This window comes from Barbatula barbatula, assembly GCF_947034865.1.
Source record: "Barbatula barbatula genome assembly, chromosome: 25".
Lineage (NCBI taxonomy): Eukaryota > Metazoa > Chordata > Actinopteri > Cypriniformes > Nemacheilidae > Barbatula > Barbatula barbatula.
In genome coordinates, this window is record NC_136788.1 from 12,088,183 (window position 1) to 12,111,025 (window position 22,843).

Here is a 22,843-nt window from a genome sequence, read left to right on the forward strand (position 1 = left end):
AAATTATACGGTACGATGCAGTTACCGAGCACCAATACATTTGTCATCAGTACATTTTAGACAACAAAATGATGCAGCAACCACAATTGTAGCCTGTTGAGCGCCTCTAATTCTTGCGGCATGGCTGTGTTGATACGGGTACATTCCTGCTGAAATGTTCAGATGTTCACTGCTCAGAATAGACAGGCCTCGAGTTTCAAATTCTGCCATGCTGTGATTCTATAGCTGTGCAGCAAAGTACAGCAAAGTTCAAAGCCTTGACATTAGGCTTCAGAAAATCCGTAAGTAAATAATGGATTCACTGCTCTACAGAACATCATTGTGTTTCTGTAACTGTATATTTAAAAAGAAGCTTCTTTCCTGATACTTTGTAAACTTACTGCAGCATCTTTAACTGATTGTGACTTGTTGACAATACACCAACAACGATACTGTGCCAAAACAAGTTCTGACTTCCACTTCAATTTTCTCTAACCCCCTGGGAAATGGAGGCAAGAGAAATAAAGGAAATGGAAAGGGAAGTTATGGAATTTGAATAAATGTGACACTGGTTCACGCAGGTCAAATTTTTAAACAAAACAATTTTAAAGGAACATTTCACACAAAAATGTAAATCTTGTCATCACTTACACCCTTAAGTTGTTCCAAATCTGTATAAATGTCTTTGTTCTGATGAACACAGAGGAAGATATTTGGAAGAAAGCTTGTAACCAAACAGATCTTGGCTCCCATTGACTACCATAGTTGGAAATTTGCTTTATTCATTTATTTGTGCTGTTTAACACAAATAAATATATTTTGAAGAATGTATGAAAGCAAACAGTTCTGGGGCACCATTGACTATCATTGTAAATTTTCCTCCAGGGTAGTCAATGGTGACCAAGAACTGTTGGTTACAAGCATTCTTCCAAATATCATTCTCTGTGACATTTATACAGATTTGAAACAACCGGAGGGGGTGTGACAAATCTTAATTTTTTGAGTGAGCCTTCCCTTTAAATAACAAACGCTCTTAAGGTGAAACTGTTTGTGTGTGTGTGTGTTAAAAGCTTTTCATTATCCAAAAACAAGGGGCCGATAGGATACATTGGATTCAGATTGGTATAGATTACATTACTTTTAATTTCAACACTACATCTAAAGTCAATGAGCAAAATGGACCCAATGAACTAAGTATCAAACAACTCACAGCTTTGTGCCAGAGACACAAGATATCAAGATATCAAATGTTACCACGGAGCAACTCTAAAAATATGGGTGTACAGATGTTCTTCTCAGTTGTGTCAAAAATAAAAAAGTATTAAGTAGCCTGTGGGTTTCTATATCAAGTAAACTGCTCTTACTTTGTCTTGAAGGAATAGCTCACCTTCAAAATGAAAATTCTGTCATTATTTACACCCCCTCTTGTCATTTCAAAACTGTATGACTTTCTTTTTTCTGCAGAACACAAAAGATATTTTGAAAAATGTTAGTAAAACCGTTGTTCCCCATGACTTGCATTGGTTTTGTGTCCACAATAGAAGTCAATCGAGACCAGCATTTTTTTGTTACCAACAATATTTAAATATCTCCTTTTGTGTTCTGCCAAAGAAAGAAAAGTTCCTTTAAGTGAATCAATTTTGCAAATGGAACCGAGATATTTATTTCATATAATCAACATTAAACAGATGCCAGCAGATACTCCAAATGCAATACCAAAAGCAGCCACTTAAGGCCATTTTACTAGGGCATTCTGATCAAAAATAAAACATCGAATTCAATTCAATTTTATTTATATAGCGTTTCTCACAATGGGCATTGTTCCAAAGCAGCATTACAGGAGAAAATTTGAAAAACACAGAAAATATGTAAACACAGTGCATGCTGTTTTTAAAGCAAGCAATAAAAGAATAAAAAAGAATAAAAACAGTGTGGCCTGATGGCACCCGAAATCAAATGAATGAATAAACTACAGCTCTTCCTGCATTTGTGCTGCCAATTTAATGAAACCTTCGCTTATATCTCTAAGGGAATTTCCTGTCAGTCTAATTCAACTTCTCTGTGGATCTCTCCTCATGCGGTGAAGCTGAGGTTGATTTAACAGAAACCTGTTTGATGGACCACACCACAGCTGCAGTGTATCAGGATAGCCCTTATAAGTCAACAGCATATCCCACGTACTGTACTGGGTAACACTGTCTATAACTCTGTCCTACAGTTTTCAAAGGGGATAAAAATGTTGAAATATCCTCTGAAAGACAATACTTGGACTGACTAAACTAAACCTGGCAGAACCTGGACATTGTGCATTGTTAAAAAGGTGAAAAGGTTAACCAGTAAGAGAGACGCTAACATAGATATTATATAGCACGTGACTCCGGTAGCTATACAATTACATTTTGAAAACATTACAAGGACTTTAGGATATAGACATAATGGACTTATTAAGCAAAGCCAAATATTCATCTACGCAACCTAGGCACACTCATTACAAAACCCAAACAGAATAGAACCACAAGTGGATGCTTTACGTAAATCAATAATGATTCAATAATCGAGACACATCTGACACCAGTCGGGGCCTGTGGATTTCTGTTCTATACTCCTAGCAATGAATAATCCTGTACAACAGGGTGAAAAACAGAATTCAAACCAATTGACATGAGATTATGGAAGTTGGGAATCGCTATAAATGTGTACAAGTGTACACGATTTCCGATAAAGCAATAAGCGTTATGATCCATCAGCTGTTTACCAATAAAACCATTCAAATTTGATCAGTATTTGATATGTCCTGGGCCTTATTCTAGATGCAATGACATCCACTATAACATCCCACCAATACAACCCAACGCATCACCAGTACATCCCCAGAGATCATTACGGTTTCCATTAAAACCATACAACTCCCACTATGCCAATTAAACCTATTAGAATCTCTGTCACGTTTCTAAAGCAATTCTTCATACAGATTCATCCGCAGTTACAGGTTATGCCAATTCAGCTTCTGTATTTTGTACACCCGTGTAACCAATGGTGTATTTATAGCATGGGACCAAAACATCTTTGCCATGTGATCATTGATTGTATAAGGCAGTGGATACAATGAGAAAAACGAAGCATTAATGCATCATCTCAACTACAAATGAATCCCAGACAGCTGACAAGCACCGTGGTTAATTATTTACACCACACTTGAAATGAAGCCGACTCAGGTGTAATCCAACACTCCGCTGGATATCCAACACGAACTTGCCATTATAGATTCGCAGCTTTATTGATATGACAAAAACGAGTGAAACTCCATCCCGACAATTTCTCAAACATGAACTTTGGTTTGCGTTACGCATCCTGCCAGTGCAGCGCGCGTCCGCTCCAAGTGACGCGCTCGGATAAAGCTCAACAGAAAACTTACGTTATCCTCTGTAATGTGACTTTCGGAGCATGCGACGTCCAGATTCAGTCGAACGGCGACCGATACGATCCGTACAACGTATATGACGTGATGTTTATTTCCTATAGAGCGTTTCAGATTGAAATGTTTGTGTCCATCCGCTCACATGTTGTTATCGGACGCGCTCGCGACTCTCTGGCTCTTTATGCGCTTTAGAATTAGAGGCGGCGCTTCCCGTGACGCCCAGTGGAAAGTTCAGAGACACTTAGGGGCGAATCACATAACATGGGATGTTTTGAGCATTACGAGAGCCGTAAATGTTTAGTTTTAGAACAAGATATTGTCAAATAGCGACGTGTGGTTACCGATCAATCTATGCTACATAAGCCTTCACATTCTTTTAAAAAGCGACTCATTTCACCGCACAGAGGACTTTAAACACGCACTTGATGCTCTCTACGCAATATCACTATGTTATCACTTTGCATTTATTGTGTATCTTTATAAATATGAATATTAGACTCCAGCATACCCACAACGACGAAAGAGGCGATTTAGAGTCGTGGAGTTCAGATGGCACGAGCAGTTTAATCGCCCGCATGCTGGCAGGTGTCTCGTTAGGGATTAAATCAGATGTGGTGCTCTGTCGCCATCTAGCGACCGACAACGCAAAACTCGGCAATGCACAGACATTTACATTTATGCATTTATCCGAAGATATTTGCATTGCATTATCCTATACATTTTACATAGGTATCTGCAATTACCTGGGATCGAACTATGCTACAGACATTCCCATGCACGTCAAATTTGCGATGTCACTTTAGTGCAAAACGTAGAAAATAATTTAAAGACATCGATGTATATTTATGAAGTATAATCGGGGTGTGATTGGATGAGCTTGAGACGTTTATAAAATAGTTAAATTATTATTAACAAGTGTTTAGAGGTATGTTCATAAAATGTGTTTCTTATTAAAACAACACACAGCTCCACTGGACTGTGATTTGACCATTTTAAGTATTTGTTTGTTTTAAAGAGTTTTTATCAACCCATTTTGAGTCTGTATTTGTTATATTCTAAGTTAAAACCCGCTGCGCTGTCGCTTTAATAATTTAGCCATCAGACGCAACGGTGAGCCAAAAAAAATTTCCGGTCTTTTCCCCCTCAAAGTTCCCAAATAAACCACGTCCAACGGGATAGGCACGGTGTGTGATTCCCGGCAGGGGTACCTCGCTTAAAGCCCCACTTGATAAAGATGCTGAAGTTTGCGTTATTGTCGTTTTGTGCGTGTTTGGTGGTGGGCAGCACAGTGAACAGAAGGGGACACGGGGACATCGGCGAGACCCTTGAGGCGCATGTAGCGCAGGGACAGACCACTTTAAACGAGATGTTCAGAGAGGTGGAAAAACTGATGGAGGACACAAAGCACAAACTCGAAGAGGCTGTGCATCAGGTAATGCATGAAAAGACAGACTTACATTGTTTCCTAAAGCTCGACTCGATAGACTAGAGAGGATTCACCTTAACATGTTGTTAAAATTATACTGCATACAATATATAATTAGATGGAGAACGAGTCTTCAAAATCGCTGTTGCATGGACGCAACTTGCCGGCCAGTTTTCACAATGAAACAACAACAGAGATTAAAGTGGGCAATCGGACCATCCAACTGATAGAGAAGATCGACAAGGTAGGCTACTATATATACATATATATATATATATTATTGTTTTTGTATATTATAATCTAGATTTTTATTTGTGCCATGAATACGGCTGCCCGTTTGCATCAGTGTACTGTAAAAATATATACTAGAATGATTTATATATGAAGTCTGTCAAGTTCATAAAGACCACATTAGTGTGTATATGTGAAAAAGGTTTAATGGAGTTTAAAGTCATTGTAATTCCAGCACAGGGTTTTCTTTTCTCTCTCTGTGACTAACAGCTGCTTTCCTCTCTAGGAAACAGACGATAAGACTGGGAAAACTCAATTTTCCAGAACTCTTATTCAAAGCCCCGTTCGATGGAATGAAGTAGATCATGTAAGTTATCTCACTTATAAATGGCTCTTTTTTATTCCTGTTGTAGCAAAATATTTATTTGTTTAAAACAGAAATGCCCCCTGGTATGTAAACTGCATCGCCTGTCACTCTGGGCGCTGAGTTTTATTGCCACCTTGGCAAGCTGAGGTTCAAAAAAGTGTATTTATTAAAATCAATCATGGATTGCCAGTCCTCATATTAGAACCCGATGTTTGTTTGTGGCACAAAACTTATTAAAGGGACAGTTCACCCAAAAATGAAAAATCATTACACATCCAAACCTGTATGACTTTCGTTTTGCTGATTTGTTGGACATTTTTGAAGAATGTTGGTGGCAAACCACATTGGCACCCATTGATTTCAATTATATAGACACAAACCATTTAGGCTTTTCTCAAAATATCTTCTTTTGTGTTCCCGGAAGAATCGTATACAGGTTTTGAAAGTCATGAGGGTGAACACACGATTTCATTTTTGGTGAACTGTCCCTTTAAGGATACTGATCTAAACAGTGAATTCTTGTAAACTGTTTGATGAGGTTGTTGAGGTACAGATGGTTCGTATCTATCCTCCCGCTCACTTTTGTCAAGACCTACGCAGTTTCCCATGATGCACTCAAAACAGGACTCATGTTACCAAAATCTGAGTTTTTACTTCTTATGCGACTATGTCTTGTGTGTCTTTCACAGAATTTAGTCTTCAACCCCCGATCACAAACGTGTGTTAATACAAAGGTGCTTGTGCGTTGCCACATGCTATAAATGCTTTACCAGACAGCCGTTGGCATAAGAAGTCTTTGCTCATGCGGTCCCCTGGCATCTTGGCAAAATTCATTACACGGTTTGATTAGGACAGCTGGAAAAATTGCATGGAAAACGGTGCGCTGTGTGGTCAAGAGTTGATGCTAGACGTCCTGTTGATGTGAAGTAACGTTTAGTGGTTTGCCAATCCTTGTGCACGCCGTGGCAAATCTTAGCTTATAGTTAAAACTGTTACTGTATGTGCATATGTTACATGGCTTCTTAGGTTAATAAATCAAAAATTGGACATATTCAATACATGGATACTGTATATCAAACAGTGTTTCCTTGTTGTTTTTGTCCCAGTAGAGAGGAAGTTGTTGGGCTAGAAGAGTTTTTTCTCTCGTGTGACTCATTTGGAAAAGTCTCAGGCAACATGTCTAGACTCTTTATAAGGGGGAGGGTTCAGCTTTGGTTGCTAACTGGTCGGCTGAGCTGTATTCTTGCACTTTCAGCTCCGTAAATCGGTTATAATACAGCTAATGATTATCAAACATCACCGTTTAAAAATTAACTAGAGTCTGCAGCTGTTCTAGACCTTTAGTTTTAATTTGCAAATTGTTTCAGGGATTAAAAACACAACCTCCTCCCCCTAGGTCATAAGAAAAAGTCACAGTTTCCAAAACGTCATCGTAATTCCAATGTCATGGCATCTCGAAAGAAAAACAAACAAACCACAGACCTTGTTTGATAATGGTATTACATTCGCCTCTTGTTGGGACGGATGTTGCAGACACAAATGTGTTTCTCCTGCAATGTCCAAACTGGATTTCTGTTTGGAAGGTGAAGCACCTCTTCGGAATTTGCTTTTGACAACATTGTTTTGTGGAGTTACGATGAAGACGTTTTTTCTAACATGCCATCCAGCATCTTATTTTATCATTGTTTTGTTTGTTCATGATATGTGCACAATTGTTCATCCACTAACTGTGTATCATCCGTGTATTTTTCTTTGTCCATTAAGGAGTGTATGATTGATGAGGATTGTGAGGATGGAAGCTACTGTCTGTACGAGATCATCACCTCGAAATGTGTCCCATGCCAGACAGCTAATATGGTGTGTGCTTTTATGATAAACATCATTTAAATTCATTTTCTGTCAATTGCAGAAAGATCAACATTTGTCATAATACAATAAACAGTATATATATATAACAAAATACAAATATGATTTCTCAAAATAGGATCATTTTACTGTACGGTATAATGAGCATTGAACTAACAGTATTTCATATAGGCAATGCGTCCTCAAAACCGAAAGCTCATCCTCGTGTCATTCCAGACTTGAAGGACTTTCTTTCTTCTTCAGAACACAGAAGAAGATATTTTGAACGTTGGTAACCAAACAACATTGGCTGGACACAAAACCACTTAGACTCAAAATATCTTCTTTTGTGTTCCACAGTAGAAAGATTCATATAAAGATTTTACACAAGGGTGAATAAATCATGACCTAAATTGTATTTTTGGGTGAACTATATCTTTAAGATTGACAACATTTAAATGCAGTCTGTACAACAAGCGGTTAAAGCTCATTTGGGTATAAAGAATACTATAAAAAATGTTTAGTATATCTATAGGATAAAATCTGTAATTTAGCTTTGTTCTTCCTAATTTTTTTCTATACTTTTTCTAGGAGTGCACAAAAGATGAGGAGTGTTGCGGCGAGCAGTTGTGTGTGTGGGGTGTTTGTGCTCACAACCGAAGCAAAGGACAATCCGGAACAATCTGTCAGTACCAGAGTGACTGTAGTCCTCAACATTGCTGTGCCTTTCACAAAGGTAGTACCGTCACCTCAACAGCATGCCAAAGCATAGAAAAAAACATAAATTCATCTTAAAGATAATGCAAGACGATATCCACAATGAGCAGTGCAGTGTGTTGGAAAAAATCTGCTTAGCCAGTTTTCCAGAGAGCAGGGCCTCCCAGTTAGATGGTCTCTCGTGAAATTACTAAATTGTTTCCTTGAACTTGGAATCTGACTACCCTCAATAAATCTCACCGCTACGCAAAAAACACACTCGGGTATCCAGTTTGTTCTGCAGTTTTCTTAGCGTTGCCAGATATTCATGAATCAGAGAGCATTACGCACCAACAACATTTTGCTGGCGATCTAATATTTTTTATGTTTTGCACCTCTCTCTGTTATCTCCCCCACCTTTCCTCTTTTTGCATTTCTTATTATTTATACCGAATCTCAACATCTCCAGCGCTTCTCTTCCCTGTGTGTCGGCCCAAGCCACAGGAAGGCCAGGGCTGTCACGATCACCCTAACCAGCTAATGGATCTCTTACTGTGGGACGAGGAAGGGCCGCGCGAGCACTGCCCGTGTACTGCAGGCCTGAACTGTCAGCCTCTCGGGTGAGCGAACAGATAGAAACCCAAAAGTGACTTTTGAACAGTATTGTCTTGTCTTTTAAGAGCGAAACCTTGCTGGCCAAATTAGAGCTTGCAGATTAAAAAAAACACATACTTTCGAATAAACATTTAAAGAAATACAGACCATTTTTCCTGTTTTATGTTACAGGAAAAAATCAGTGTGTGTGGATGAGAGGAATTCCTCTGGTGAAGAGATTTTGGACTGAGCGCTTTGAGAGGAACATTTTCAGTGATTCATTATTATGCACTGCATCATAGTGCCTTTCTGTAATGTATAATATTACTTTTTTATTTCTAATTTGCTTGACACCAAAGTTAAAAACATTATTACAACCTTTCCCAAACACCAACACCAAGAAGAGCAATTTTGAAAGAGACCCTGTGTTTGATCTTTTTTTACAGTCTATGAATTGCTTAATTATAGTCTTGTCTGTGTATTACGGTGTATTAAAAATTGAAGCACTTTTTCGTGTCAGTATAATACTTTGTTAGTATTTTAACAGTGTTCCTATTTTTGTGGATCTTGCTGTACATCCTCACAAATATAGTTTCTGGAAAAAGTAGCGTAGGCTGTATTTGTTTATTTTTGTAGCTTCTTAAGTCTTAATATTTCCACAAACAATTAATTTATCTATCGTTATAATTTATGCATGTCCACATTCGAACAACAGGGGGCAGTATTGTATTGTGTTAGTTACAGAGAAGGCTTGAAAATGGACTTTTATATACTATTCCAGTAACAATTAATTTACAGCTTTTAATATATGGAAATAAAGTGGTCGCAATGATGACAAAAGATAATATGCTCACATAGTTTATTCTTTATTTCTTTTGGTTTACAAATGAAAGGCACCCATTGATTTTTAATCCCCTCTGACATTTTAATGTGGCAATTGCGATTCACTCCGAAACCTCAGGCAGCATGACATTGTTTTCTTGTAATATAGGAGTAAGTTTTCTTGAATATTACGATATATTTGACCCAACAAAAACGTGTAAGGCAGACAAACAGGGAATAAACCCCAGTCGTAACATCAAATACTGTTATAATCAATCTTACATTCATAGTGATCAGAAAAGAAAATCCCGGGGTAATGAGACCTGTTATGAAGTGCCTTGTTTTTTAAGCCAACTCAGATCTGACCATTTCAAAAATGGTGTCACTGTGTCCTTTTCATTTTACCCTGTTTTCTGGGTAAAACTCATTTCCACAAGACCCTGAATACATACAGTTAGACTGTTTCAACCTTTGACTTTTCCAGTCAAATCCACACATAAAATATGGATCCCGATACAGGCGGGTAACATGAAGGCAATGAAACCTTTCCATTATTTAGAAAAGACAATAGTTCATCTATAATCCACACAGTTAGTAACAACATCCATCAACTAGCATTTGCAAATTTGACCATTAAGAGTTAAACTGGTATGACAACCATAAATTCAGAGTAATCTGTAAAAATATCTTTTTCTTATTGTGATTAGTAGCACACCTCTGTCATTCTGCACAATAAACAACCTATTATTTCAATTAATGGAGAATACTTGTTAATGTACAATATTAAATTACAGTGCTATCTAAATAGATCTACAGTAACATTTAGAAAACTCTCACATTGCATTAACACTCAGGCACAGTTCACAGAATACAGAAGAACAAATTGATTTGAAATGAAACACTGAATTATGGTCAATTTAATCCTCCACTGAAGAACAAAGTATAAAGATGCAAAAAAAAATACAAAATAAAGCCTATGCACAGCTGTGAATTTTGAAAGCCGGCAATTTCAGTAATTTGGAGAAAGATAACATTATGTAAAAATAATTTATATACAAAAGCCATTACCTGAACATTACGTGTATGATGAAACATGAGCAGAACAAACCTTCTTGACAATTGTTCATAAACCATTCTTATGCAAATACATAGCGACGCAAGTTCCCTAAACAACTCATGCATTTGGAATAGTTTCACTAATTATTTACACAAATTCGTTTTGCTCATGTTTTGTGAATTGTGAATATTTGTAAACGGCAACCGAATAAGCAAGTGGACACACTGCGTGTGTTAAATGTTGCGCTTTCAACATTTCTGAGAAAAACACAAAGCTTAAAGGTCAAAGGAATATGATTTACTATAAAACGGAATTGATTAATAAAATCGAGATGACCCCAAACCAGAGGTCTAGTAGTACAAATATATGTGTATATATAGAGGACAAAAGAACAAAGAATACATCACAACAACTAAAGTGAAACTAAATGTGTAGGCTTTGAACCGGTGGCTTGAGATGTTATCTGGTGAAATGCAAAACATTGCTTTCATCTCAAAGAGAGTGAGATATATCAGAATGAAGTGAAGCAAAACAAGGATTAAAGACAAGGAATGATCGAACACAGACACTGGGCACACGATGGGTCATTTCTAGATGGTAGGCCCAAAGCGGAGCTCAAACCATCTTCCACATTTTTTCCTCCTTGTGTTTAATTGATTTTAGTTGGAACGGGGTCATTGCGGTGTGTAAACTATAACAAACAGTCACCCCAACCCGGTTGTGCTCAGGAGGTGGAACAGGTACGACGAGACAAGCTCAGCAAGAATGCTCTTGCTATTCTTAGACCTCGAGCTCTGAAAATGCATGCAGTTGGGTGCACTCGCACTCTTACGTCAAGGGTGCGCTTGCACGGGAGGGTGAGAAAGCAGACACTACGATTGTATGCTCGGACCTGCAGGCACCTTGGAGTGTCGCGAAGCAAAAGTGTATGCAAAGCCGTCTGGGGAAAGGTTGGGGAGCTGGGGATCAGTATCTCATAGTGCTGGAGGCTCTGAAATAAGAGAGGAACTTGAAGCACAAGCTGACGACAAAGTACCAGATGTTTCGGGCCATCTGCGAGCGGGCGATGAATATGCGCCAGATCAAAACTACCAAGACGGTGTTGAATGTGTAGCGTATGTTTCTCAACCTGCAGGAGATAGTAAACAGAAAAAACAAATATTCATCAAAAAATATACGTGTGAGCACAAATGATTTGCAATAGCCAGAAGTATTGTAATAATACTCACTTGTTCAAGTGTTTGCGTGCCGCCGGAAGTCCAGACAGCTCTTCGTTGAGAACGTACTTTTTAGTGCCCAAGCAGTAATTCTCCATGTATTCTGCCCAGTTCAACTGCCTGACGTCAAAGTTAAACACCTAAAGAGAACATCAACATTCAAGCAAAGTCAATGTAGAATAAGGAGATAATGTAAATGATAAAATAATTTTCATTTTTGGATGACTTTCAGGCCTCATTCACAACGTGAACCTCATATCTTCAATTACTGTAACACACAAGCATTGACAATGCAAAAACGCTCTGACGCGCATCTGCAGATGACAGACGGCGAGTGTATTGATACATATAGACAAACACCTTCTTGTCCTCTGAGCTCATCTGGTTCATGAGCATGGTGACGTTGTCCGTGTTCCACACCCACGAGTGGCTGGTGAAGTACTCCAGCACCATCATGGCCTTGTGCAACCGCGTGATTGTCTTCATCATCCTGCATAGCCACACGACGGAAACAACAAACAGGTGAAAAGCTTGAATGTTAGTATAATAAACGTGTCGAGGAGGGCTGGATGTGCAGCCTGAGCTGTTGTTTTTCTATTTAATCCCTGAAATGGCATTTGGTTGAATAAGAACAGATGGCGACAAATATTACTGTGAAACAAACACATTAAGAAACCATTAAAAATGAAGTCTGCATATCATATATTGCTTAGATTTCAATATTTAGCAATTGTTAAATGTCTAGATGTATTCACAATGGGGTCCAAAGATCTAAGAAAACAAGTGAAATACTTTATAATTTCACTAATAATTGTATCTTTTCATTAGAGATGATATTATCATATATTGATGCACTGCATGTGGCCTGCCCTTCACAAACTTTTCAGGTTTAAACTCGATTTTGAAACTCACAAGTGTCAAAATGTTCTCAGTTCTTTGGACTTCGATACAACTGTACAAACATTGAACAAATACAGAATAAAAAATGCTTTGGCCAAACCAAATATAAATGTGCAGATTCATTTGTCATCATTTCAAATAAAACACCCATCATTACTTAGTCGTGACGAATTCAAACTACCCCAAATTTGCTTTTTGTTTAGGTTAGTTTGTATGATTCAGGGTATATTTCCACCGACCTCACCCAACCACATACCTTAGGCACACACGAGTAAAGACTTTCATTATGATTTGGTTGACCAATGATCACACACTTAAACAGATGACCTTGGATGATCTTGGAGGGCACCTGGGTAAATGTGTCTGCTTGACATGTACTACCTGTCCGCTTCGAATGATTATAATTTATGCCAAATTTCATGCTTTGTCAAATCTAAAACCAATGTTGCCAAATAATCCAATTGTTCTGAAATACCCAGTTTCCCAACAAGAGTTCTTGAATGATTTGGATTAGGGTGATCACAAATACATGCATGCTATTAGAACAATGAATTTCAAAATCTAAGTAAAAACATTCTCATGGTGTTAAAACCCTAACTTGTTACTATAACGGAACCTATTGTTAATACACTTGACATCAAAAGTATAAAACAGCCGATGCCATGAAGTCGAGTAGACAGCCATGTGGCCCGTTTCTTCCCAGCTGGCCATCCGTGGCACACCACACGCCCAAAACCCAGCGTCGGAGGTGAGGAAGGCTGGATGCGGGTACTAAAGACCTTACCGGGGCTTCCGACCCATCAACAAGAGAAGCCCGTCATACAGCAGGGCAGGAAGGGTGTGAGCCACTGTTGTCCAGTACTGATTGGTAAAAGGGTTGGATCGCAGGGTAATATTAGGGCGTCTGAAAGCTTGATCTAAGGGGTTGTTCTTGAAGGTCATGTTTACACAGTTCTCTGCGGAGAGGAATACAGGTATACAACATACGAGATGGCATTTTAACACATCTACAGATCATGCACACAGAGACAAGCACACACATGGACGGGAAGCGTGCAGAACCCAGTCTCCGAGTGGGTTGTGCATCCTTACCCGAGACATTGCTAGACACGTGACGGTGTGAGGGGCTGGACTAGAAAAGCGAGAGGGGCAAAGCGTTCAGATTTACCTGGGTTCTCTTCCTGACATCCTGAGGAAGAGATCATATAGGAAAGCTGGTGCCTTGTGGCTCACAGCAATCCAGTACTGATTGATAAGGTGATTGGTTGTGAGATTAACATTGGGCCGCCTGAAGGCCTGCTCAAGGGGGTTCCTCTTGAAAGTAGATATAACATGGTACTCTATGAGACAAGAAGGGGGTTCAACAGAGTAAACCGCACAGCTGGGCACGACTTGGTTATTGGTTAAAAAGCAACATCCTACGTTGGAGGTTTTTGTTTAATAATTCATAGCAATAGGATCATAGAAAAGCATCAGGGCTGATTGCAAATCATTCTAATGTCTGTATTGTCACAGTTTTCACAAAACCTGTATATGACTCTCCCTTCTGTGGAAAACAAAAATGGTTTTGTGGATAAATGGTTTTGTGTTCATACAATGAATGTCAATAGGGGCCAATGTTGTTTGGTAACCAACATTCTTCAAAATATCTTCTTTTGTGTTCTGCAGAAGAAAGTCATGCAGGTTTGGAATAATATAAAGATGAATGAATAATGAAGAAATTAGTGTAAGCTATTCCTTTAACAAACAAATCCTTGACAGCATCACAGCGTAAAGAAATACTTTTTTCTTTGAAACTCAAATCTGCAAACCACAACACTACAAAAACAAAACAACAGAACCAAACCATGAGGAATTACCCCATATAACTCCTAAATCCTATTTAATAAATGTGAATAAATATATTTAGACAAAGGACATATAAACCTTATTTTAACTCTACAAATCAATCCTGCACCTCTCACAAAATGTCAGCAGGAACCTTACGGGTGGATGTGAAGAAAACCTCTTCTGCATTTGATGTCAACACCACCTCTTCAAAAAGCCTGTTTGACAGGCTCAATACTCAAACCCAAACTACAATCACTTCCACAACTCGCTTTGCAAAAGACTGAGCCAGTCAACGCCCTGTGCATTAACTGTAGGGTGCTGTGAGCTTGTTCACACACACCACACAAATAAATAATCTTGGAAACCGTTCCAATCCAGCATTGCAAATCTTTCGTTTGCAGTCAAGGGCACAAACGAAATGGGAAATTGAAGCTTTGAAGGCCACTGAATCATTATTTACGATTGCAAATGTGATTCATACCGACTTCACCCCAATGGAAAGGATTGATCCCGCCCGTTGTGCAGTTGTACACCAACAAGCTTCTCGGCCTGCAGAGATAAAAGGAATGTCACTGATGGAAAAGCAGTTGCATATCTCCTGTGATTTATTTGTGTGAAGGATTTAGTGTGTCCGTTGGTGTTTGTGCAGTTGCCCGACCTGGAATGCTTCTGGGATCCTGAATACCACGCAGCAGCCAAAGTGGTGTTGATGACTACATCCACTGGCACGAGGTCAGCGACGGCATTATTCGAAGCCCTCATTGTTCGTAGAATCCCTTTCCCTGCCTGCACAAAACATTGTATGTTATTCAAAGTCATAAAACAAGCAATCGTGCAAACGCGAGCATTACAATCCTGTGGATACTCACAGCTATGAATATTCCACTGGGCCCGTTGAAATTATCAATCCAACCCTTTTAGAGATAGGAAAAAGCATGATAAAATAAACATTGTGCTAAAAACACAGGCTGTATTTTTTAATGAGGGGGGAGGAAGGAAATTAGCACGCTTACTGGGAAGGGTTCCTTCCAGCTGGCTCCTACTATAGAAGGCCTTACAATAGCAACGTTGAGGTTTCCACACTCCTGCTGGACAAGGTGTTCGGCCAGAGCTTTCGTGAATGTGTATGTGTTGGGCCGCTCCCCCAACAGCTTTGGTGTCATTAAAGAGACAAGTTTGTCATCCATCCACCTGTGTTGTACAAATTAACCATTTACTTCGTTTATACACAATCCATATATAACTAAATGGCAATGTTACAGCTTTTTAAAGAGGTCAAATCAAAGATTTCTTGAATTATTGAAATAAGAGTTTGGTGTGCTATTCACATGTAGGCTATTTCTTGTAATGTCAACATTATACTGTTTTCTGTACGTGTATTTAGTATTAGTCTTACAATGCCCATATTTTTCCTTCAATATGTATAGAAATTCACATTTTATATTGCACCGACAGGGCTCACCCTTGTGCTGTTCTATTCTAAAGATAGCAAACAATAGATAAATGAATGAGTTTTGAGCAGCAAAACCAGTTCATTACTAAACATGTGACCACGTGACGGAGTGTCAGTTATACATCAATACAGTTTGTTTGGTATTGAAACGTGATCAGTCCAGTCAAACAGGAAAACAGTCAACTCAAAAGTGCAGTAAGCTATTTCACGTGCATACAGACCTCAACAAAAGAACTAAAAAGAATTCCTCTCTGAAAAAGCCCAGGACATTCTGAGGTGGAAAATATGAGAAAAACACACTTGGCACAAAATAAACGTTATACATGTGCGGAAAAAAAGAATCCCAACGCTGATTTTCCAGCAGTTCAACCATGTGCTATTTACACACGACCAGTAAAAGGAAAAACGCTGTTTAAGCACCCTTTGTTTACATAAGAGTACAACATTACTGACAGCATTCTTTAAAGTCACTGAAATTCAAGCTCTAGACTTAAGACTTACTCAAGTGTGTCTATGAGCTTTCTGTAATCGACAGGTGGTGGATAGACCACCTCTTCAATGAGCTCCCTGTCGCAGTGGGCGTAGGCTGTGGACACGTGAAGAAAAACCTCCAAATGCTTTATTCTGTGAGCCAGGCTCACCATCTTCTGTGTGGCCAGCACATTCAACTGCATGGCATCTCTGGGGGAAAAAAGACCACAACTTAAGAACAACGTGGGTGGATGTGATTCTTTTGTTATAAAGGAGTAAGTACATTGCAAGATCAAATAAAGAAATGACTAAAAAATGCAGTGACATCTGTGTGTGGAAACCATGGCCTACTTCAGAGGCTCATTAAAGCGGATGGTGGCAGCGCAGTGAAACACGATGTTAATGCAGCTTGTGAGGGTCTCCTGGTCCTCTTTGCTCAGGTCCAGGTCCGGCTGTGTCAGGTCGCTGTTCACTGCCACGATCTTCTCTGCAAAGTCTGGCTGCTCCTCTCGCAGTTTGTCGAAAAGCTAAGACAGACATCCACATTAATATCATCACTGACCAGATATCAGCTATTATCAGTCTGATTTAGCATTGCAGGTTAGAGGTCGACGGCCGATATGTTTGGCGGGTTTTGTTAATTCCACCTTAATCTCCTAAAATCTAATTAAGTGATAAGCAATAATTTAAGCAATATTCTGTAAGACTTTCTCTCAGTGCACTTGATTGAGAAAGATTGAGTAAGTGTTTATTGCAGGGTACAAGATAGCCGTCTAAAGTAATAATACATTGCTTAAACTTTTAAGCAGCTTCTCAAACTGTTCTGAAGCATGCTTTTAGTTTATGTTTGTAGGCAGACACTGCTATTAGTCAAATGGTTATAATCTAAGTGGGAAATAAAATCTCAACATCTCTCATATTACACAGCCTGCTGCTCATAACTGCGTTTTTAGCTATATATAGCTTTTAGCCTTTTTCTATTTTATAGGACAGCCGAATGCCTTAACAGGAAACTAGCTGTCATGTAGTCGAATATGCTTAAACAGCCACAAAAGAGCGCCTACGGACATAATGCGTAAGCGAGAGGAAAAAAACAAGTCAGCATTTAAACTTTGGCTGAAGACTTAAAAGTTTGGTTTAATGACAAAAAACGTACCAAGCAAGCACAATGTTTTCTCTTCATTTGAGATTTCTAACACACACTTACAGTGTTCAGTGTGTCTCGCGGCAGTCAGAGCTTCTCTCTCTATGTTTATCTGCCCCGGTCACGTTCATTTGTAAATTGTGGGCTCTTATTTCGTCCATTTGATAGAAAGATTGACCAAAACGCATCTTAATACCAAGTACAAACAGAGTCCGACCCACAGACAAATTTAAGCAGCAAAGTTAACGTGCGCGACCTCTAGTTGAGGTGGAATATTAGGTTGTGACATTGAAATGAAGTCCAGTCCAGTCATTCCTTCCATGCGAAAACAATACTATCAATATTACCTAGAAATATGTGCATGTTTATATCCACACTGTGTACAACGCAAATAGAGTTTATCAGTGTGATCCAGAGCTCCCGAAAGTATCTTATTAGTCATGACTGCAAATCTGGTCCCGGTTCTCACAGCAATGTGATAAGAAAAGAATCGGATCAGTGTTTATCTAATGGCTAAAGAAGCGAAACTAGAGTTCAGAGAAGTATTAAACTAAAACACATGCTTTTGTCCAGGTATTGATTGACACATGTGTAATACATAACAGTGACCAAAAAATTTGTCATATTTTGAGTTTGGGGATGGTTTTGTTACGCAGATCTGGCAACCCTAATCAAAATTGACAAATTTCTAAACTACTTCAATTCAGTGACCAAACCATCAAACCTCTTGATCTGCACCTACTCACCCTGCAGTTTATCATGTCAGCGACACGGGCGTCAGGAGCCTGTCCCGCCTTGGGTCGCACGAGCACATAGGCGGCTCTGACGCCGGGACAGGAGCGCAGCAGCTTCTCCAGAAGAACCTTCCCCATGAATCCCGTGGCCCCTGTGATGAGAACATGTTTCCCTTCGTAGTACTCCGGAATAGTGACCATCCTGAGCGCACCTTCCCTCCTCTGTAAGATCCCTGAAACAGACCGGCAGTTATGTGGTCACAATCACAGTCGTTTCACAAGAGATTTCAGCCAAACCCTCTGTTATGAAGTGTTGCTTCAGAAATCGTGTCGTTTCGTCAGTTTGCGGTAAATATTTCATGGAGGTCACTTCCTCCCTTGTCAAGATCTAGTTAGTCGGCATTACTCCGTGCCACTCAAATCTTTCCTGTCTCAAAGTTGAACCGTAATGCACTGTCAAGTGATGGTGTTGTATTACAATTCTGGACCGCAACAAGATTTTGTTTTGTAGCGGTTAATATAAGTGCCTCCCAAATGGCGTTCAGGAATATTGACAGCGAGACTTCGACATTTCGCTAATTGATTGGACGAATAGAAAAAAAACATATCGCTCTTATCTCACGTCTGCTGATAGCAAAGCGATACAACTCATCCAGACAGTGTTTTCATCAGTCATTGAGTTAATAAGTAATAAAATTATCTAATCTAACAGTGAGTTTGATAAGAAAAATCTATACGACTGTGCGCACACATTTTTTGGGTACATTTAGCGCACATTCTACCCCAAATGTTTACTTTCTGATGTTTCAGATAAAGGTAACACATAGTCTAGTGCCTCGCAATACAACTTCTGCTGGCTTTCTGGAAAACTCGCCGTGTGCTCTTTGCAGCATCTTTTTGTTCAGCGCAGCAGACACGAACCGTTTAATGCATCACACCTGTGCCAAGGGCAACAGCTGTATGAACCCCTAACAACAGCAAACAAAGCTGTCTTGAGTTTGTTTTAGGACATTTGGAACGATAAAATCACGTAAACTGCATCAAAAAGTACATCTCTTAAAAACATTTACTGTACAAAAGTACTTTTTTTGTGCATCAACCATAAGAAAGCAATCTTGGCCTTCGAGATCTGACGCCCGCCAGTTTATTAGTATGGGTCAGATTGGTTATGCCCAAAGCCAAGACGAGACGTTGTGCAGTATGATTTCTTTCCAAGAGTCACTCGGCCCTTCTGGGACAGCAAACTGCAGTGACACCAGCATTAAAGGGACTGTTCAGCAAAAAATGTTTACCTTCGCGTCATTGCAAACCCGTAGGTCCTCCTTTCAGCAGGACACAAAGAAAATAAAGCAAACAACACTGGCTTCCATTGACTTCCGTTGTATGGACACAAAACCACGGAGGCATCTCCAAATATCTTATTTTTAGAATCACATACAGGCTTTAAACGACACACATCATTTTAAAATATTTTAGGGTGAACTTTCTCTTCAAACAGGTTCAAGAGCCAGGAATTCTGGGACTGTGGGATGGGATTAATACCTACTCTTCATTCCCTATAAAGTCGGCTAGCATTCGAACCCTGAAAGACGATCGCTCGGGGAGGAAAGGCCACGGCCAGTCAAGGAATGGATCAGATCGTTCTATATGAAGCCATCTGACATGATTAAGTCCCTTTCATGTACACACAAATGCAAATTGATCCACAGCCCACATCCTCGGTTTGAATAATTCATGTGTCACATGGGCCTCCACCTGAGGAACTGTACAAATGTAACAAGTGAGGTGAATGTAAACAAATACGAAAGCTATAACAATATGAACAGAATCATAGATTTGTTATTTAAGTATGTTGTGGGAATTCCTACATATGACATCTACAGGCTCCAGTGCTGAAAAGAATATGAAGGACGCCGCACAGATACATAGAGAGTGAGCTGAGCTCGAGTCACATTGAGAAACACCGGACAAGATCACAGTCTTGCGAGCATTATTTAGACTTTTCGCTTAATAACTTTACGCATGAAAAGATGCTCAATTTCCGATTTCAACCCAGGGATCTTCACCCCAGTAAGAGACCAATTTCCTGGTTCGGCTTGACATGATCCCAAAGACGATACTGAATTCAATTTAAAATGCCTTTAAACTTTAACCTCAACAAGAGCTCATGCGTGCATTTATGACGGGGAAAAGAAGCAAAACTGAGTGTATTTCCCGTCGGCATGAACGCATTTAAGCTAAATGAACATTGAGCTCGAGCCAAAATGACACATGCTTCGCGTTTGATGAGTCTCACGCGCTCTTTTGCGTGACACAAGACGCCAAGTTAAAATGTCGCACTCGCGCATATTTCTGTTTATTTATATCGCATTTTTTATAAAGAATACGCAGGAGCAAAAAAAACAGCACACAGCGTTCATCGTGACTGCGGAGAACGAGCCGAAACGCATTGATTTGACAGTTAATAAAAGCATAAAACTATTCAAATATAAAAGTCAGACAACTTTCCAGTCGGCAAACTGTCTGCAAACACTTAAAATGAAGTCTTTGTAACGTTAGTGAGAAATATGAGCAATATGTAAATCGTGCGAAACAGTAAAGTCAACAGCTGTCACAGTTTGACTGAACGAGCGCCCTTAACGTTTTACGTTTAACGAAAAGCCCGCATGCGAAAGTGTGCTAACAGCTAGCATTTACCACAAAAACCCCGCGACAAACAAAATTCCGCGAACAGGAAGAACCCAAATACATCAATACGACCTAACCGCGAGACCTCACCTGAGATGTTAAATATAATCCGGCCGGTCTGGTTATTTGCGTGGCGATCCGAGAGTTCGAGTGATCTATCATCTATCCAACAGTGATGATAGGAAATGCAGTGGGGTAGCTTAGCCGGGGTTGCCAGGTCTGCATAGCGGAACCATTCCAGTGGCAAGACGCTAAAACAATATAATACAAAACTCAAAATATGTCGTATTCGTAAAATTGACTGGTTAAAATCCGTTGGCTCTTTACCTTTACGTCAGGCTCCCTACCAGCGCCCCAGTTTAAACAGATGATCGGTCCAGAGTCGTTGAAAACAGAGGTGCGACACTCTCAAAGACGGCCGTTGGACGAATGGAATGCGGAAGTGACGAACAGTTCCGAACACTACACTGAAGCCCGTTCATTTCAATGTCTCCCAAATGTATTTGCTGTACAGTTGGTGGATAACGGCATGTTTTAACATTTTAACCATATCTTATATTCAAATATATTAGATTCATAGATCTTATATTCATATTGCTCCACAAACAAAATGCTGCTGTAAATATAGTCATTGTAGTATTCAGTGTACACGATGCGCTAATATATTTAGCTAAATGTATGCAAACGTGGTTGCTATTGTCTGTCCCGCTAAAATCCATTCAAGTAGGTTGACAGCACGAATTTGTTTGGAACTATTACGCGGCGGCGAGATCGAGTGTCGTAACTCTGTTTTTCAACAGATCTGGCTTACTCTGTCTTATCGACATCATTGGTGAAATTTAAATATTTCCATATAAACAATTTATGCAATTACTCAAACAAGATAATGTGGCCAACAATTTAAAAAAAGTCCCGATTCCGCGTTAAATCCGCGTACTTGGCAACACGGAGAAACTGTGAGGGGTTGCCAGATGATGTGTCTTGATGGTGATGGTGACTGCGTCACCGTGCCTTGTAACGTCACCGGCCATGCTTTCCTGAAAATTATATCCCTACAGTCTACATCAAGCATCATATAAAATGAGTCAGCATCCATTGTAACCCTATAATACAGTTTTTCTCAAAGGGGTCTCTCGTATCAAATTGAAGTAGGTTAGAAGATGCTTTTAATAAAAGGGGTGAAGTTATAATGCATGCACTGTAAAACTCACTTTACTGGAGAACAAAAGGACGGTGTCTTATGTGTTTTACACAGTATGTCAAGAATCTTCACTGCACTGAGAATTACAGGTTTTTCTGGCTTCACTTGTCTGCTGTACTGTGGTTTACTGGTGTTACCAGGCAACATGACTTAAGGATGTTGCCTGGTTTCTCTGGATATTTTTGCATTGGAAGGGAAATTGATTTCACCCATCATGTCACACTAAATGAGCACAGAACGATTGACTGGTGAACGGATTGGATTAAACAGCAATATGTAAATGTCTCTCTGTTTCTCTTTTGCAGTTGTGTTTAAATAGAGTTTTACATTTCAATCCGTCTAAGAGAGTCTTTTATCTGAAATATGATTTAGATATGACTTTAGTTTCTGGACACAAAAACCGGGCATAGAATGTTGACAATTTTATGACGGGCCACTCAGCCTTGCTGTCGCCAGTGATGAGCCTCATATAGTTCTCTTTTGTGGAAGAAGAGCTACCGTTTACCAGCGTCTACTATGAGAGCTCTGGTTTGTGTAAATTCTCAGACACATCTTAAGTCTTCATTCTGGTCGCTGAGGGAAACATCTTTGTCATTGAGGAGTTTGTCTCTTTCAGGTGAATCCTAAATAATAGCTGTAAATTCTTCTGACGTAGATTAAAAAGACACACATGCACAAATATTTCATTACTTTCGTCCTGTAAATGTAAAATAGCTATATTTTCGAAAGTAGAGTCAGATTAGACCCTTTATATTAATAGCCTAAACTGT

At 39.4% G+C, this 22,843-nt stretch overlaps 3 protein-coding genes across 4 annotated transcripts in view; 1 reads left to right on the forward strand and 2 right to left on the reverse strand.

Annotated features, from left to right (window-relative positions):
* Positions 1–3,599, reverse strand: part of mical2b (microtubule associated monooxygenase, calponin and LIM domain containing 2b) — a 42,056-nt gene extending 38,457 nt beyond the window's left edge. The window contains exon 1 of one of the 2 annotated variants that reach the window (XR_013786255.1): positions 3,395–3,582. The gene's annotated coding sequence lies outside the window, so the exon portion shown is untranslated. Of the gene's footprint in view, positions 1–3,394 lie in introns of both variants that reach the window. The other variant, XM_079449670.1, reaches the window with a different exon arrangement.
* An 875-nt stretch (positions 3,600–4,474) lies between these two features.
* Positions 4,475–9,065, forward strand: dkk3b (dickkopf WNT signaling pathway inhibitor 3b). Its single transcript, XM_079449528.1, has 7 exons — positions 4,475–4,829; positions 4,942–5,067; positions 5,341–5,421; positions 7,186–7,278; positions 7,858–8,002; positions 8,432–8,582; positions 8,749–9,065. The coding sequence occupies exons 1-7, from the start codon at positions 4,632–4,634 to the stop codon at positions 8,804–8,806; spliced, it is 852 nt and encodes a 283-aa protein (XP_079305654.1). The 5' UTR covers positions 4,475–4,631; the 3' UTR covers positions 8,807–9,065.
* Positions 9,066–9,405: 340 nt separating this feature from the next.
* Positions 9,406–21,347, reverse strand: far1 (fatty acyl CoA reductase 1). Its single transcript, XM_079449529.1, has 13 exons — positions 21,200–21,347; positions 20,963–21,123; positions 18,197–18,417; positions 16,658–16,833; positions 16,337–16,516; positions 15,396–15,573; positions 15,252–15,296; positions 15,041–15,168; positions 14,864–14,931; positions 13,721–13,892; positions 12,013–12,142; positions 11,665–11,792; positions 9,406–11,564 (listed from the first exon to the last, which is right to left on the reverse strand). Exons 3-13 carry the CDS (start codon positions 18,383–18,385, stop codon positions 11,402–11,404), a joined length of 1,557 nt encoding a protein of 518 aa, XP_079305655.1. The 5' UTR covers positions 18,386–18,417; positions 20,963–21,123; positions 21,200–21,347; the 3' UTR covers positions 9,406–11,401.
* Between the last annotated feature and the right edge of the window lie 1,496 nt (positions 21,348–22,843).